At 38.5% G+C, this 19,171-nt stretch overlaps 1 protein-coding gene across 16 annotated transcripts in view; it reads right to left on the bottom strand.

The window, feature by feature from the left end:
* Positions 1–1,178: 1,178 nt before the first annotated feature.
* The window catches only part of MYO9A (myosin IXA), a 242,739-nt gene continuing 224,746 nt past the window's right edge, over positions 1,179–19,171 (bottom strand). For all 16 annotated transcript variants that reach the window (XM_069595547.1, XM_069595546.1, XM_069595551.1 and 13 more), the window contains 3 exons: positions 7,747–7,949; positions 4,701–4,843; positions 1,179–4,024 (listed from right to left, as the gene is read on the bottom strand). In XM_069595547.1, the coding sequence (XP_069451648.1) occupies positions 3,561–4,024; positions 4,701–4,843; positions 7,747–7,949 (810 nt within the window). In that variant the 3' untranslated portion in view covers positions 1,179–3,560. The remainder of the gene's footprint in view (positions 4,025–4,700; positions 4,844–7,746; positions 7,950–19,171) is intronic.

The raw sequence follows: 19,171 nt of genomic DNA on the forward strand, positions 1-19,171 counted from the left end.
GCCAACTGTCACAGAATTATGGGGAGCTGTCCCACAATTATGGGTAGACAAACATATCTGTCAGCACAGAATGATGCTGTGTGGGTCAACACAGAATAACCAAGAGGGGGAAAAATGAGAGAGAATGAGGAAAGCCAGCTGGAGTGTTTCTTTCTAAAATTAAAACTCTCTGAGCTTTGAACACATCCTGAGAATATTTTCTCTCTTGTTCACCAAAGTGCTTGTGAAAGGTACACATTCCTTAGTTACAGTTTAAAAAAGAAAAATGTGGCCCACAGGCACTGAAGTGGGCCTGCAGAACCTTGCTGGAGCTCCTATTTTCTGCATGCTCTGGGACCCTCCATCTTTGACAGTGAAAACAACCCTACTGTGATGGAAGACAGAAGTCTCCACTAACTCCCATGAGGAGGGAGGGCTCTTATATCCCACCCCTTGAATTCAGGTCCCTCTGCCTCCACAAGGCTCATATTGGGCTGTTACCTCCTCTGTGTTCACAGAAACCCAGAGTGGCGAAGTAATTAAAACGGCAGGAAGTACACAGTGCATTACAAAGGAAGCAAGTCACCTTCCTGGATCCTTTCTCTATTTACTTCATTTTGTGTATACACACTTTGACCCTACAATTAAACTTCTCTGCTTCCATTACATTTTCTATGATAAGGGATACGTTGGCTTTAATGGGGAGAATTAAAACTCTAGGCTGTATCTGGGGCTGGGAATGTGTGGTAAGAAGAGAATGCTCTGCATTTTAGAGTATGGGCTCCAAATGAGGGGCTGCCTCTATGCTGCCACATATGGGTTTCTTTTGAGACATTTGAGATCAAAGAAAATGAGCAAAGGAGAAGCAAATAGAAAACACACATTTGACACATACAGATATTAAATATCTTAATTATAACTGATTGTAATGCAGCATCAGCTGTGGTAACATAACATGAACCACAGAGATGACCAGTTAAGATCAGAGGAGAGGAGAGACAGCACTTGGTTCTGACAGTTGTTAAGTGTTATGGCTTCATCTCTTTCAGGCCAACAATGCCCATTATTCTAGAGAACAGCAGCATGCTTTCCTTCAAAGGGAGGGTCCCGCCTTTGCTCTCCATTCTTAGCATTCCATGCAGCTCCCTTTCCCCACCCCTCCATTCTGACAGCTTGTTAAAAGACTAGAAATCCACAAATCTAGCAACTGAAAAACAAATATTTATTTAATGTTATCCAAATTCAGGTTTTAGGTCCCTGAGAAAAAATTATAAAGTCTCTTAACATCCATCACCTGGTTCCTATAAAGTGACCTATATGAGTAGTTTTTTTTATTTTTTTTAACTGCCAAAAACTTATTTTGCAAAATAACAGCAACAAAACAAAAACTCCACAAAGATTTAGAAGGGAGACTGTATGCCAAGATGTGTTTCCCAGGCCATTCCTCTAGGCCAAAGAAAACTACTCAACAGGGGTACTCGCTTTTTTTTGTATGGTATTTAACCAATGTCCTGGAACAAGTGGAAAGGAGTACTCAACATCGGCTGAAAACCACCTTCCCAAGAATAATGGGAGGGACTGCGCCTGGCACAGGGACTGGGGCACCCATGCAGACAGAGCCATGATGAGGGGCTGGGTTCTGCTCTAGGAGATTATCTGAAATTCAGATTTTTAAAGACCTTATTTACCTTTATTACTCCTCAAGGCAGCATGAACAAGGTGACAGATGTTTGCAGGTTATAAAATCGAACATGTTTAGTTACTAACCATCATCATTCTGGAAATTGACAAAGACTCCTTTTCCCGAGGTCATTTCTGAACCCCACCAAGGAGAGGAAAGCCGCCTGCTACCTGGAGCTGCCACTTGGGATGATATCTGTGTCTGGCCTCTGGGGCTCGACAGCAGCCACAGAGGCAGTGGCATGAGGTTCACTGTTGTGTAACAGGAGAGACTCTGCCTTATTAATGAAAGTCCTCAGGTTTCTATAACTTCATCTCAAAGAAGTATGAAAAGGAAGAATAACCAAAATTCAGGTTACAGATGGTAAAGGCTCTTTTTTAGAACAGTGCATGTGGTAGTTAGACAAGATGCATTTAGTAACTTTAAAAAAGAAACATTTTCACATATTTATCTCAAGAAAGGGTATCATGTTTCATTTCCCATATATTATAAATAGCAAAAACAGACTTCTAATCCCACAGACACTAAGAAGCTTAAAATGCTTTTATAACTCAGGTACATGGAGACACCCAGTGGTGAGAAAAATGGTTTGACTTTTCCCTCAACCCAGGGATGTCTGGCTCTCACCACCGCATCCAGTGGCCCTTAATCTGTGGGAAGAAACTCTATGGGGAGGAAGGAAGCATAAAGTTAAAAAGAAATATGCACACTATACATATATATATTTACAGTAAACTTCAGTAACCAGAATATTAACAAAAATAGCTTCAAGTAGTCCTTGATTTTTTTTTTAAATCTACTTAATACTGATGGTCTGAGGAAAAAAAGATAAAAGCTAGATGGGTCATATTAAAAACTTATCTTTTTTTCTTTTTTGGCAGCTTTCTGTAATGTTTATTCATGCAGTGCCGTGTGAATGCTTGGGGAGAAGTGATTAAGTGGTCACATCATTTGTGTGAGCTCGTGGTGGAAATCCACCAGCAGATAAACAGGTTCATATATGGTCTTCAGTTTAATCTATACAAAGAGAAAGGCCTGGATAAATTAGAATGAAACCCTCCTGTTTAGGGATCACCATGTCTCTGGGACATTTAAAAAGTATTAGAGGAACCTGATTCTAGGATCAGGGGATATAAGAACAGTATGGCTATTCAAACTTTGACCCATGCAATACATTTGGCAGGAACTAACCAGGAGTTAAACCAGCATTGATTATTATGACATCAAACATCGTTGAAAAACAAAACAGGTCTTCTCTTCTTTGTTGGATAACCACAGAGGTCTCAAACATGCTCTGATGGCTTGATGGAGACAACTGCCTTTTTTTTTTTTTTTTTACTTTCCCCAGAATATAACATGGAGTGTTTCTCAAAAATCTTAAAATAGAGGGCTTAGGCTTTTTGCTTACAAATCCTTGGAAGAAAATTATATTCTACACCAGCTCCTAACTATCCCAAAATAAACCCAAAGGATTTTGCTTTCATGGTTAAGAAAGGTTTATATGTTTTCTTCAAATGTTAGAAATCAGTGGGTCCCTCTAGCCCACAATGTCCCCCCCGTTCCACACTCACCTCTGGGAAGGGAAAAAGGGAAGGAGGAGAGGAAACTACAGAGACCTCCACAACTGACCCAAATCCCAAGGCCCTGGGCGCTCTGTTCAGCGAAATCTCTAGCTGGATACAGCGGCCAAGGCACAGCTGGTACCGTCCCTGGCAGGCTTCAAAGAGGACTTTCCACTTCGGCAGGAGGCCCACCCGGGACTCAGCACACAAGGTCTTGGCTGCATGCTCGGGCAAGAGGCAGGACCACAATCAGGATGGATACTGTGGACCAGGTGATGAAGCCCCAAGGTGAGATGTGTTTACCACTCTGTAGCCATAAGGGACACACATCTGCCAGTTCAGACCATAAACTCATTATTCCCAAAGAGAGCTAGCTGTTGGGCCGAGCTGCAGTCTGGGTCCACAGTTTTCCTGCGGCCAGACACAACTATCCCCTCTGGGGTCTCTTTGGTTTTCTGAGGTGAGTTTTTCACATTCTTTAATTTTTGTTTGCCCTTTTCAGGGTTGAAGGTTCCTCTGCTGATGAACTGAGGCTTGTCTTCTAGGGATTTGGTCTGGCCCGATGGCCCTTCCATCCCGAGGGCCTCACCAGCTGAGGAAGCTCGGTAGAAAGGAGATTTGGAATAAATCTGAAATCGTCTTCTGGTCCCATGAGAAGATGCAGTGCCAGATGAGCATAAAGAAGAGACGGAAGAGTCCACTGAATCCAGTGAGTCTTGCTGCTTTTTGAGCTGCTTCCGCAACCTGCTTGAAGGTTCAGACTTGCCAGCTGCCTTCGTAGAGATAAGGGCTAAGCTTCTCTCTAATGCAATAAAGAGACCAAAGCTGTAAATGACAGTTCTCTCTGAAGCAAATCATTGTGTGATGAAGAGGTGTCACTGCTCACATGTGAAAGTGGGTGGGCTAAGATCTGGAGGGTCCAGGGTGACCTGCTTTGGGCACAGTTACAACTCAAGAAGACCTAACCACCCATCTCTACACCATCCATATAGTTTCAGAATTAACCCTGAGGAAGCTGGAGTGGGACCATGCCATTAGAAGAGGCCTACAACCATCCCCATCATTTAAAACACTGCCAGAATATGTAGTAAATATCACATCTCACGGAGACATGGCAGGCAGTTAAAGGCTTCCTTGGGTCCAGTCCCATCTCATAGCAGGGCACGGCCTCACTACCTACCCTTAGAAAATGGGTCATGAGTCAGTAAGACAACATGAGCTATGACTGCTGGCTTTCCTCTGTGGTAAATACAAGGAAACATTACATTACAAAAGAACTATGTTACACTGAAGGCTTGGTCTGATGAACAATTTATACAGAAGTTTCAGGAGGACTGGTATATTTCAGCTCCTTAGGACTTTGTCATCTTTTCATGTAAGGTCAAAGGCCTTCTTCAAAGAGACTGTCTTTGCTTGGGAATCCTTATTCCTCCTCTGTAAAACAAATCTGGAGTCTTTGGTCTAACATGTTCATTTACCTGATTTCTCAGAGATGGCACCTTCAGACTCAATATTCAAATTTTCTGAGCTATCAGCAGTCCCTATGGAGGCCTCAGACTCAAGGGTTTCATCATCAGAGGCACGTGGTTCCAGGACAAGCATCTCAAATGTTAGTTCTTCCCTGTAAGATACAATCAAGAAATCATTAACATTTGATAAGAAATGGAAGGAAGCCAATAGGAAAGCAGACCTTCTGTGAATGTCAGGAATTTAGGTAGCAAAAGCAGTCCCATTTCTTACTGTTCCCTTCCAGCGTGGTGATAAGGACCTGTATACCTGATGGGAAGAGCCAATTCATTGGAAAAGACCCTGATGCTGGGAAAGATTGAAGGCAGAAGGAGAAGGGGATGACAGAGGATGGGATGGTTGGATGGAATCACCGACTCAATGGACATATGTTTGAGCAAACTAAAGGAGATAGTGAAGGACAGCGAAGCCTGGCTTGCTGAAGTCCATGGGGTCGCAAAGAGCTGAACATGACTTAGCGACTGAACAACAAGTCACAGTCACAGTGAAGGTTAAAGACAGCAAAGGCTGGGACCTATAATGGGGCTAAGGGTGAGGCAGAGGAAGATGCTAAATCTGTAAGATCCTTTGATAAAATGAACTCTGGGCTGCTAATCAGGAGATTGGGATTCTAAACTCACTCTAAACTCATTCATAATACATCAGGAAAGTACCTTCCTCTTTATGGACCTTAACTTTCTTATCCACAAAAACAAAGAGACTAAACTAGATGGTCTCTAGGATTCCTTCCAGCTCTTAAACTATTTTCTACAAAATTTTATTAGCTGCTACACACTATATCCTCTACTTTCTTTGGCCAAGGAGAGACCTCTGGATCTCCTAAATGAAATAAAACAGACTGACCTCTTCTGTCCTTTTAAACCTTTGCCATCTCCACTTAAGACTACTATTCTCTATTCCTTCTTATCAATCACTCACCTCCTCTCAGTCATGCCTCCTCATTCCCTGAAGTCTTTGTTTTTTTTTTTTTTTTTTTTTTTTTTTTTTTTTTTTAGACATCACAGCTTTATTCAAAACATGTAAAACCTTCTCAATTGCTGTTTTACTTTACGATATGACAAGTCCTCCCTTGTTTGCATTCTAAAGGGAATGGGGCATGGAGAAATGCTATCCTCTCTATTCTAAAAAGGAAAATATTTGCATCTACTCTCATAATTTTCTGTCAAGCTAAGAAAAAGGATCATTCTCATTCTTTATGTTCTCTCCAAAGCTGGCACAGAGTGTGCGGCAAACTGAAAAAAAAAAAAAGTGTTTAGAAGAGCTCGTTTCCATGCACTACAGAGTCTAACCTTGTCTCTAAGAGCCAAGGTTGATGTGTCCCATGCCAAATTAAATCCAAGATGTATGCAGGAATGAAAAGGGTAGCATTCCATGAAAAGTTCCACTTTTCAGTTAAAGTAGCTAAGGTTTATTAAATATGCAAAAATTACAATGTCAATGTAACTTTGCAAATTAGGGTTTTCTTTCTAAATGTTTAAGCACTGTACTGTAAAGAATGAAACAGCTGAAGACTTTCACAGCTTGTTACCTATATATTTCCTCAAAGAACCTGCACTAATAAATAAGCCATACATTTCCCAAAGATAAGGGATTTGGGTTCATATTCCAGTGAGCAGTTTACTGAATCTATCCCCTGAAGTCTTTGGTACCTGGCTCCTAATCTTACTTTCGCACTACTGCCTGACACCACTCTGATTCATTTTAATCAATATCTTTGTTAAAAGCTCATGTCAATACCCTAAGACCAAAGTTCCTTTACATCTGCAATTCCTAACAACCTTTCCTCCACTCTATGTAGGCAGTTTTCCCCAGTGGGCAGACCCTGGAGTTTGTCGATCCACTCCTCCACTCTGTCCACTGCCTCCTTACCCTTCCAAGTGTAACTCCATTTTCATCAATTCTCCTCCTTTTCAGAGCCCTCTTAGCTTCTCTTCCACTCTACTCAGCTTTAAACTGTTCATCCTTTAATACCTCCGATACCTGGTTTGAGATTCATGGACAATCTTTGCAAGGACGGTCTCACCAACAACTCACTGCTGCAATGACAGCTGTCATAAGCAATGCACAGTCACATCTCTGAGACTGTGTTCATACATTTTCCTTTCAACTCTCACCTTCCTGGAAAATTCCTATTCATCCTTCAATACTTCCAATGCCATTTTCATCAAAGCTGAATTAGCTCCTCTTTTCAGATCATTTTTGTATCAAATAGCTAGCTGCTCATCAAAGTAGACCATTTTTACCTTATCATGTTCAGCACAGTTGAGCCCTAGCTGCTTTTTCAGCTTGTCCAAATCCTGACAAGCAATAAGTACTTCAAAAGACTCATAATCTCTCATGAATCAAGCTCTCAGACTTGGGATCCTGGAACTCACAAACAAAAATCCCCTTAAAACTTCAGTCATCACTGACAGCCAGTACACAGTACCTTCAGAGAGAACCACAGGATGTTCACATTATACCCAAGAAGTAGTGTTACCATCCTTGCTCCAGGGATGGCAGAGGTTATTTGTCTCTCTCCCAAAACGCAACCGATTTCCCTACCCGGTGTCCCAGCAGCACCTCCAAGAGTTGCTGCCTTACCCTGACCATCCAGTTGCTGACCCCATGGTTATACTGATCTTCAGATAATAACGTTCCTTTATGGAGTTCTGAATCATCTTAGCCTGGGAATCTTTATTCCTCCTTTAAAAGAAAAATTTGTCACCAAGACTGGTGACCTGTTAGGAATCTGGGCTAAGACTGACCCACCCTGTCCAGTCAGCCTTTTGAGAATCTCCACTGTAGCAGCTTCAGATCTTCTAGCTCACGAGCATCCTTCCCTGAGGTGACAACTTTCATACTGCTACCTGAGTACAGACAGCATGTCCCTGGCATCTCCACATCCCCTGTACCCTGATGTAGTGTCTGACTCACAATAAGGAAGAATAAACAGAGGACAGGAGGAAGGAAATGGAAACAGGTAACGCAGTTGCTCGCTTTCTTCTGGCGACTCACTTCTCTTTCTGCAGATTCTCAATCTGCTCAGTCAGGACTCTCTCCTCCTGCTGCATAGCTGCCTGCTGCTGCTCTGTGATGTCAGTCTCCAGGGCCACCTCACTAGTCAAGGTCTCTTCCGTGACATCAGACATGGAAGGCAACCGAACCACAGCTGGAGAGGATGGACATGGATAGTTTCCTCGACGAAGACGCCCCTTGCCCTGCAAAGAAAAATACATGTTAAAGGTAAATGGAGTGACTCCATCAGTTTTACTTGGCCCAGTTAGGATAACAAGTGTAATATTTCCATCACACCTGGTGAATGGTGGGGATAAGTGGAAACATTCTATGAGACCTAAAATATTTAATGAGATACCATATCCATCAAACACATTTAGGCTAAGTATTTCTTGCCAGAGCACTGAAAAATGGGTATGTAGGTGGGTGGGAGTGTAAGAACACACCGTGTACTGGGATGAGATTCTCTTTTTTGACTAAGGTACAGTTGTTTTACAATGTTGTATTAGTTTTTTTCTGCTGTACAATGAAGTGAATCAGCTATATGTACACATATATTCCCCTTCCTCCTCCACTCTTCTACCCCTCTAAGTTATCACAGAGCTCCAAAGTAAGCTCCTTGTGCTATAAAGCAACTTTCCCACTAGCTATTTTACACATGGTAGTATATATGTATCAATCCTAATCTTTATGATATGAGATTCTTCTATTAATCTAAGCTATCTCCTGCAAAACATCCTGCAAATATCCTGCAAATTAAATATCCACACATGGCTATTTAAATTTTAATTAATTAAAGTTAAATGGGATGTGGGGGAGGGATAAATTGGGAGATTGGAATTGACATATGTGTATATGACATGTGTGCATACTACATATATAAAACAGATAACTAATAACAACCTACTGTGCAGCACAGGCAACTCTACTCAATACTCTGTGATGGCCTATATGGGGGAAAAAAAATCTTTAAAAAGAGTGGATATATGAATAACTGATTCACTTAACTGTACATCTGAAACTAACACAACATTGTAAATCAAGTATACTCCAATAAAACTTTTTTTTTAATTAAATAGAAGTAAAAATTTAGCTCTGCAATCACCTGAGCCAGCTTTTAAAAGTTCAACAACCACAGGTCGTTAGTGACTAGCACAAGGAAAAGTGCAGAAATAGAGCATCTCTATCATCAAACAAAGTTCTGAGGGACAACACTGCTCTATAGGAAGACTATACAAAACAGGTCCTAAAACTCAGTTGTTTTTTTTTAATATCATTTATATATTATAGGGTGTTAGTGAGAGATATTCTCTAAGAACAACTCAAGAAACTTCCTTCTTGAGATCAGAGGGGGAATAATCTCATTGTTTTAATTGGTTACTTTGTATGTAACTTTAGCCTCTGATAATGACAATTAAACCTCCTGCTAAGAACAACTGGACCAAACATAAAAACCTAACAGATTCTTGAAGACACTACAGAGTTAATAAGGCAGACCAAAGAGAGGTTGGCCCAGTATTCAGAGCTACTTTATATTTAAGAAGAGGCAGATGAGAGTCTGAACAGAGCTTCTGACAGACTACAGCAGGAGTCAGCAAAACACGGCCCTTGGGCCAAATGTGTCCTAATGTCAGATTTTGTAAATGAAGTTTTATTGAAATACTTTTCTGCTCATTAATTCATGCATTGTCTATGGCTCTTCTGCAGAATAATGGTAGCACTGATAGTTGCAACAGCTTCCATGTTCCACAAAGCCTCAAGTATTTAGGCTATGGTCCTTTATAAAAAAATTGCCAAGCCCTGGGGTAAGAATAATAGTCCAGACCCAGGCAAGGGTGTGAGCTGTAGCCAGGTGTTGAGTGTGGACTCCATGCATGCCTGATGCTGGGACCCCTAAGGTTTGTAAATTGAAATTATTATAGCTAGCTTCAAGTTGTCTGAATGGTTCAAAAAAAACTGTAATCCCTAAAACTGGATTCATGTAATCTCAGATTGCTAGTGTCCTAGAACCTGGCAGAAAACAATGAAAACACTGGAGGAAAGTAATACCATCTTAGGTTTCAAAATATTTTTACAAATAATTTTTAAAAATACTTTGCTCACATACAATAAAAGGTAACTAAGCACAAAAAGAGACAAGACAATGTAAATGGAAACCAGTAAAAACAACAGAAACCCTCAATGACACCAGATATTGTGACTTTCAGAACAGACTTAAAGTAACCACGCTGAAAGACATGGAAAGACATAGTTTAACTAGTGGACTGGAATAGGTCAGAAGAAAATATAAAGAATCAAGCAGAGAAAACAAAACACATTTTTTTCTACAAAAAGTCAATAAAGAAGATAAAGAGGACACAATAAAAAGATCTACCATATGCAAAAAGACTACTAGGAGAAAAGAGAGATCCTATAGGAGAAATACCAAAGAAATAATAGCATAACATCTTTCAAAACCAATTAAAGATATCAACCTACTGACTGCAGAAAATCTTCAACCTCTAGGAAAGATAAACACTGGGTTGGCCAAAACGTTCATTTGGGTCCTTCCATCTGATGTTATAGGAAAAGCCCGAGCGAACTTTTTGGCCAGTCCAATAAAAAGAAGTCCATACCATACCTAGAGACAGCTGCTAAAAATTAAAGGCAAGAGAAAATCTAACAAGAAGTCAGAAAAAAGAAAATGTATCTGCAACAAAGAAGCAACTATTTGATTCAAGGCTTACTTTTCAACAGAAAAATGGAAGTCAGAAAGCAACAAATAGTACTTCCAAAGGAGGAAAGGAAAAAGTAACTGCCTGTCTAGACTTCTAAGCATTGCAAAAGCAGCCTTCAAGAATGGAGTTTAAATAAAGACATTTTCAGACATACTAAGATAGGAAATCTGCCACCAGCAGATCTGCACTAAAGGAAGGGCAGACAGAAAATGACCTGAAAAGAAAAGTCAAGGAGAAAGAAATGAAGAGCAGTGAGAGCAGTAAGTCTAGATGAATTTTCATGAAATGTAAGGATAATGTATTGCATTTAAAATACAGGTAATTTAAAACATCTGCATAACAACAGCAATATATCATACAATAGCTAAAGCATATTAAAGACCTTGCCCTATCTAAGAAAAAAATAAAAGCACCAACTGACTTTGATAAATCACAGATGTCTGTTGTAATCTTTAGGTTGAAAACTAAAAGAAGAGTAAAAAAGTAGAAAACTTTAAAACTAAGGAAAAAATCGAATACAATACGTAGTCAAAAGAAAAAGGAAAAAAAGAACAAGACAGTCAAGAAAGAAACAAAACATATATCAGGTAGGAAAAATTAAAAGCACATAATAAAACAGTAGATTTAAATCCAAATGTATCAGTGATTACATTAAATTAAGTAGATCAAATGCTTTAGTTAAAACCCAAAGATTATCAGACTGTATTTTTAAAAAAGAAAATTCAACTATAGTAAGTTTACAAGGCATGGATATAAAATATTCAAAATTCAGGAAGGCTGAAAGCAAAAACGCAGGAGTAAAAGACATACCATGTCAGCACAGAGAAAACAAGTCTATACACACAAATCAGTAAAGTAATAGACCTAAACAACTTAATAAGCACAAGTTATCTAACAGACATATAGAATTCATGACCTAACAACTACATGATATTTTAAAGCACACACAGCAAAGACAATAATAAATTTCCCAGGATTGAAACAGTTTATCTGACCTTTAAAGTAATTTAAAGTAAGTTTTCTGATAGTACAATTACAAAGAGAAAACTAAAAATCCCTATGTGTGCAGAATTTAAGAAACAGATATCTATGCATCAAGAAGATGTGATACATATATGAAATAATGGAATTTGCAGCAAGATGGATGGACCTAGAGACTATCATACTAAATGAAATAAGTCAGAAAGAGAAAAACAAATGTCATATGACATCACTTATATGTGGAATCTAAAATATGACACAAATGAACTTATCTATGAAACAGAAACCAGACACATAGCACAGACTTGGGGTTGCCAAGGGGGAGAGTGAGGGAGAGATGGATTAGGAGTTTGGGGTTAGCAGATATAAACTATTATATATAGAATGGATAAATAACAAAGCCCTACTGTATAGCTCAGGGAACTATATTCAGTATTCTGTGATAATACCATAATGGAAAAGACTATGAGAATGATATATGTGTGTAAGTGAGTCATTCTGCTGCATGGCAGAAATTAACACAACACTGTAAATCAACTATACTTGAATAAAATTTTAAAAAAGAAAAAGAGATAGACTTCTAAAATACCCATAGTCAAAAAAGAAATCACAACAAGAATTTAAAAAGTCTTTGAACTAAACAACAATATAAAAATCTGTGGGATACAGTTTAACCCTGTTGATCTTAAAAGTATAAGCTTTTCTATACATTAGAAAAAAAAGGTTAAAAATTAAAAAGGTAACTACTTTAGAAAACTTTAGAAAAAAGGTACCTATTTTTGAAAACTGGGGAAAGAAGAACAAAATAAACCCAAGGAGAAAAAAACGAAATAAAGAGTAAATAGACACTAGAAAAAAGAGGACCAAAGGCAAACGCAGCTCTTTGAAACAACTAACAAAGAATTTTAAATGCTGGCAAAATTGATAAGAAAGAAAGAAATCACAAATAACCAAAAGCAGGAATGAAAAAAGGGTCATTATCCAAACCTAGTAGACATGAAAAAGATAAGAGGCTACTATGAACTATGTTAATAAATCTGAAATTTTATACAAAGTGCAGAAATTTCTACAAAGTCCAAATAACTAATACTGTCAAGGAAATAAAAATGTTTTATTAATTTTATAAACTTAATCTATAAATAAAATCTTTATAGAGAGAAAACTGGAAGCTTAGATGATTTCACCAGTAAACAAGAAGAAATAAAACACAAATTCTTCCACAAAATTAAAAATAAGGACTACTCTCCTACTTGCCACAACTAGAGAAAGAAAAGCCACACAGCAATGAAGACCCAGCACATCCATAAATAAACAAAAATTATAAAAAAGGACTACTCTCTCCAACTCATTTTTAGAGGCCAGCATAAACTAGATATTAATACATAGGACATTAAAAGGAAAGTCTATTAAGGGACAATTTTACTCAAACACAGGTGCAAAAATTCTAAACATACTACAAATCAATCTCAATAAAAATCCCACGACAATTTTTGTGAAGCTGATACTATAATTTATATGGCAATATATACAGAGCCAAGAATAGTCAAAACACTACTGAAGAAGGTAGAGTGACTTGTTCTAGGAGGTAGTTTTAGAAAGCTATACTAATTGAAATAGTGTTGATACAAAGATAGTCAAAATAGACTAGAAAGAGATCCATGAATACAAAGACCACTCCCTACATTATATCACATACAAAAATATTTTCAGGCGGATTATACACTTAAATGTGAAAGGCAAAACAATAAAGCGTGTACATGATAATAATAAAGATTATCTTCATAACTTAAGATTGTAAAAAAAGTTCTTAAACATGACCCTAAAAGTACTAATCTAAAGAAAAAGATTGGTAAGTTAGGCTACATTAAAATTAAGAACATCCTGTTCAATGAAAGACACCTTTAATAGTGGAAGAAGAAATTACGCAACGGAAGTAATCAATAAAGGGCTTATATCCAGAATCCATTAAGAACTCTTTCAAATCAGAAGAAGGCAGACAACCCCATCAGAAAAATGAACAAGAGTTGTGAACAGGTCCTCCATCAAAGAGGATATCCAAACTGCCAACATACTTATGAAAAAGTGCATAAGCACATTAGAGTCACAACACAGAAATTTAAAATGAAACCCTAATGATATAAAATCACTGCAGATGGTGACTGCAGCAATGAAATTAAAAGACGCTTATTCCTTGGAAGGAAAGTTATGACCAATCTAGACAGCATATTAAAAAGCAGAGACATTACTTTGCCAACAAAGGTCCATCTAGCCAAGGCTATGGTTTTTCCAGTGGTCATGTATGGATGTGAGAGTTGGACTATAAAGAAAGCTGAGCCCCGAAGAACTGATGCTTTTGAACTGTGGTGTTGGAGAAGACTCTTGAGAGTCCCTTGGACTGCAAGGAGATCCAACCAGTCAATCCTAAAGATCAGTCCTGGGTGTTCATCGGAAGGACTGATGTTGAAGCTGAAATTCCAATACTTTGGCCACCTGATGTGAAGAGCTGACTCATTGGAAAAGATTCTGATGCTGGGAAAGATTGAGGGCAGGAGGAAAAGGGGATAACCGAGGATGAGATGGTTGGATGGCATCATCAACTCGATGGACATGGGTTTGGGTGAATTCCGTGAGTTGGAGATGGACAGGGAGGCCTGGTGTGCTGCGGTTCATGGGGTCGCAAAGAGTTGGACACTACTGAGTGACTGAACTGAACTGAACTAATGATACATCCATTAAAATGGCTAAAATTAAAGAATCTGGCAATATAAGAGCTGGGAAGGAAGTGAAGCAATTGGGAACTCTCATACATTGCTAGTACAACACAACTATTTTGGAAAAAAGTTTGGCATTATGGACTCAGGATAAAAAAAAAAATATATATATATATATATATATCCTGTGACCCAGTAATTGCACTCCTGTATAACCCCCACAAAAATACATCCATGTCACCATCAAAATTATATGTATCAGAATGTTCATAGAAGCATTACTCATAATTCCCCAAAACACAAGCCAAATGTCCATCAACACTAGAATGGATTAACTGGTATACGCACACACAAAAATACTATTACAGTAACAAGTATGTGCTATAATGAAATATAATAATACAGACAAGTCTTACACATATAAGGTTGAGTGAAATAAATCAGATATAAAATACCTATTATATGAGTCCATTTATATAAAGCTCAAAAACAGAACTATAGTGCTCAGGGATACACACTTTAGTGGGAAAACAACAAAGAAACAGAGTAAGTGCTTAACATAATACTCAGATTATTGCCTATTTTGGGGGGAGAGAAAGGATTGTGATTGGTAAGAGAAAGATAAGAGCTTCTGGGGGTTCTGTATCTTGACCTGAGGGTGGTACATGGATGCTCATAATTCATTAAGACATGTATATATAATATATATATCCGTGCTTTTCTATATGTGTCATATTTCTCAATAAAGCCAGTTCCTCTTCAAAGCTAGTTATTTATGCAAAATAGTACTATCTTTTGAGAAGATCCGTCACAGAAACTGCTGAGCTAGCCCAAATGACAAGGTGAAAGTGGAGGGTAGTTCTAAAGACATTCAGGCTCATTCTTCCAAACCTATGCCTGCTAAAACATGCAACAGGATGAAAATCAGGAGGATGACAAGATTGCTATTCCACTTTTAGTTCTGGGATCAAGAAGTGAGGAATATGTTATGAAAGCCCTCAAAACAAAGGATCAAATTTCACCATATGTATGGAAACACAAAAAACCTCAAATAGACAAAGCAATCTTGAAAAAGAAAAATGGAACTGGAGGAATCAACCTTCCTGACTTCAAACTATACTACAAAGCTACAGTCATCAAGACAGTATGGTACTGGCACAAAGACAGAAATATAGATCAACAGAACAAAACAGAAAACCCAGAGATAAATCCACAAACCTATGGACACCTTATCTTTGACAAAGGCAACAAAAATATACAATGGAGAAAAGACAATCTCTTTAACAAGTGATAATAGGAAAACTGGTCAACCACCTGTAAAGGAATGAACCCAGAATACTGTCTATCACCATACACAAAAATAAACTCCAAATGGATTAAAGATCTAAATGTAAGACCAGAAACTATAAAACTCTTAGAAGAAAACATAAGCAGAACACTCTTTGACATAAATCACAGCAAGATCCTCTATGATCCACCTCCCAGAGTAATGGAAATAAAAACAAAAATAAACAAATGGGACCTAATTAAACTTGAAAGTTTTTGTGCAATGAAGGAAACTATGATCAAGGCAAAAAAAAGGCAGCCTTCAGAATGGGAAAAAATAATAGCAAATGAAACAACTGATAAAGAATTAATCTCCAGAATATACAAGCAGCTCATGCAGATCAATACCAGATAAATGAACGATCCAATCAAAAAGTGGGCCAAAGAACTGAACAGACATTTCTCCAAAGAAGACATATGATGGCTAATGTGCTTTGTTGCTCAGTTGTGTCCGACTCTTTGTGACCCCAAGGACTCTAGTCCACCAGGCTCCTCTGTCCACAGGGTTTGTCCAGGCAAGTATACTAGCGTGGGCTGCCACGGAGTTCACTGGAGATGGCTAAGAAACACATGAAAAGATGCTCAACATCACTCATTAACAGATAAATGCAAATCAAAACCACAGTGAGGTAGCAACTCACGCCAGTCAGAATGGCTGTCATCAAAAAGTCTACAAACAATAAAGGCTAGAGAGGGTGTGGAGAAAAGGGAACCCTCTTACACTATTGGTGGGAATACAAACTAGTATAGCCACTATGGAGAACTGTGTGGAGATTCCCTAAAAAACTGGAAACAGAACTGCCATATGACCCAGCAATCCCGCTGCTGGGCACACATACCAAGGAAACCAGAACTGAAAGAGGCACATGTATTCAATGTTCACTGCAGTACTGTTTACAATAGCTAGGACGTGGAAGCAACCTAGATGTCCACTGGCGGACAAATGGATAAGGAAGTTGTGGTACATATACAAAATGGAATATTACTTAGCTATAAAAAAGAATACGTTTGAGTCAGTTCTAATGAGGTGGATGAAACTGGAGGCTGTTATATACAGTGAAATATACAGAAGTATACAGAAAGATAACACCAATACAGTATATTAATGCATACATATGGAATTTAGAAAGATGATACAACGACCATATATACAAGACGGCAAAAGAGACACAGATGTAAAGAAGAGACTTTTGGACTCTGTGGGAGAAGGCGAGGGTGGGATGATTTGCGAGAATAGCACTGAAACATGTATATTACCATATGTGAAACAGTTGACCAGTGCAAGTTCAATGCATGAAGCAGGGCACTCAAAGCCAGTGCACTGGGACAACCCAAAGGGATAGGGTGGGGAGGGAGGTCGGAGCGGGGGTGCGCTCAGGATGGGGGGACACACATGTACTTGTGGCGGATTCATGTCTATATATGGCAAAAACCATCACAGTATTGTAAAGTAATCAGCTTCCAATTAAAAAAAAAATCAGTCTGCCAATTTAACAGAGGATGACTCCAGATAAGACAGCATTGTGGAATGGAGGCAGAGAATAGGGTTTTGAGTGTTAAAGTCCATTATGACTGGTCAGGATCACATTATAAACTCCAAGACATCTCATTACTTATGATTTTGACTATTTTAATGAAGCCAAATGAACAACTAAAAATTTATGTGATATAAAAGCCTCAGGGAGCTGGAAAAAATCTGAGCTTATCCCTAGTATTCACTTCCCAGTATTCAATAAAACAGCTGCCTGCGTTCTGAGTTCATACCATCACCTGGCCACCTAAGTACCTCACAATGGGTTAGTTAAGAATTACTTAACAGAGATGAAGAAAATCAAACAATCTTTCTAGGTATGATCTCTCTTAAGATAGCATTAAATAAAGATTAAGAAAGAACTCCTACAGCCCAGAGTTCTCTTACAAGGTCAGAGAAAGTTAATTTTAAAGTTAATTACATAGAGCTTTTAGAAACATGGGAAAATGTTAATACTGTGTTAAGTAAAAACTAGGCGATAAACAAGTATATCACAGGTTCTCTTAAAATCTGCAAATATATCAAGGTATTTCCCAAGTGGAATAATATCCTTTATTCTCCATACTTTTCTGTACCTTCCAATTTTTCCATAATAAGCACAAATCAGTTTTTTAATGAGTTTTTTTTTGTAGCAACATTTACTATATATTCTTTTTGAGTGTTCTTTTTCTCATAATTGCTCTTTTACACTCAACAGACTGAAAAAGGCAAATATTTACTCTGCATTATGATAAAAATACACATGGACATCACCAGATGGTCAACAACAAAATCAGATTGATTATATTCTTTGCAGCCAAAGATGGAGAAGCTCTATACAGTCAACAAAAACAAGACCAGGAGCTGACTGTGGCTCGGATCATGAACTCCTTATTACCAAATTCAGACTCAAATTGAAGAAAGTAGGGAAAACCGCTAGACCATTCAGGTATGACCTAAATCAAATCCCTTATGATTATACAGTGGAAGTGAAAAATAGATTTAAGGGCCTAGATCTGATAGATAGAGTGCCTGATGAACTATGGAATGAGGTTCGTGACACTGCACAGGAGACAGGGATCAAGACCATCCCCATGGAAAAGAAATGCAAAAAAGCAAAATGGCTGTCTGGGGAGGCCTTACAAATAGCTGTGGAAAGAAGAGAGACAAAAAGCAAAGGAGAAAAGGAAAGATATAAGCATCTGAATGCAGAGTTCCAAAGAATAGCAAGAAGAGATAAGAAAGCCTTCTTCAGCGATCAGTGCAAAGAAATAGAGGAAAAGAACAGAATGGGAAAGACTAGAGATCTCTTCAAGAAAATTAGAGATACCAAGGGAACATTTCATGCAGAGATGGGCTCGATAAAGGACAGAAATGGTCTGGACCTAACAGAAGCAGAAGATATTAAGAAGAGGTGGCAAGAATACACAGAATAACTGTACAAAGAAGATCTTCATGACCCAGATAATCATGATGGTGTGATCACTAATCTAGAGCCAGACATCCTGGAATGTGAAGTCAAGTGGGCCTTGGAAAGCATCGTTATGAACAAAGCTAGTGGAGGTGATGGAATTCCAGTTGAGCTGTTTCAAATCCTGAAAGATGATACTATGAAAGTGTTGCACTCAATATGCCAGCAAATTTGGAAAACTCAGCAGTGGCCACAGGACTGGAAAAGGTCAGTTTTCATTCCAATCCCAAAGAAAGGCAATGCCAAAGAATGCTCAAACTACCACACAATTGCACTCATCTCACATGCTAGTAAAGTAATGCTCAAAATTCTCCAAGCCAGGCTTCACCAATACGTGAACCGCGAACTCCCTGATGTTCAAGCTGGATTTAGAAAAGGCAGACGAACCAGAGATCAACATCTGTTGGATCATGGAAAAAGCAAGAGAGTTCCAGAAAAACATCTATTTCTGCTTTATTGACTATGCCAAAGCCTTTGACTGTGTGGATCACAATAAACTGTGGAAAATTCTGAAAGAGATGGGAATACCAGACCACCTGACCTGCCTCTTGAGAAATCTGTATGCAGGTCAGGAAGCAGCAGTTAGAACTGGATATGTAACAACAGACTGGTTCCAAACAGGAAAAGGAGTATGTCAAGGCTGTATATTGTCACCCTGCTTATTTAACTTCTATGCAGAGTACATCATGAGAAACGCTGGACTGGAAGA

This window comes from Ovis canadensis, chromosome 7 (genome assembly GCF_042477335.2).
Source record: "Ovis canadensis isolate MfBH-ARS-UI-01 breed Bighorn chromosome 7, ARS-UI_OviCan_v2, whole genome shotgun sequence".
In the NCBI taxonomy this organism is placed as follows: domain Eukaryota; kingdom Metazoa; phylum Chordata; class Mammalia; order Artiodactyla; family Bovidae; genus Ovis; species Ovis canadensis.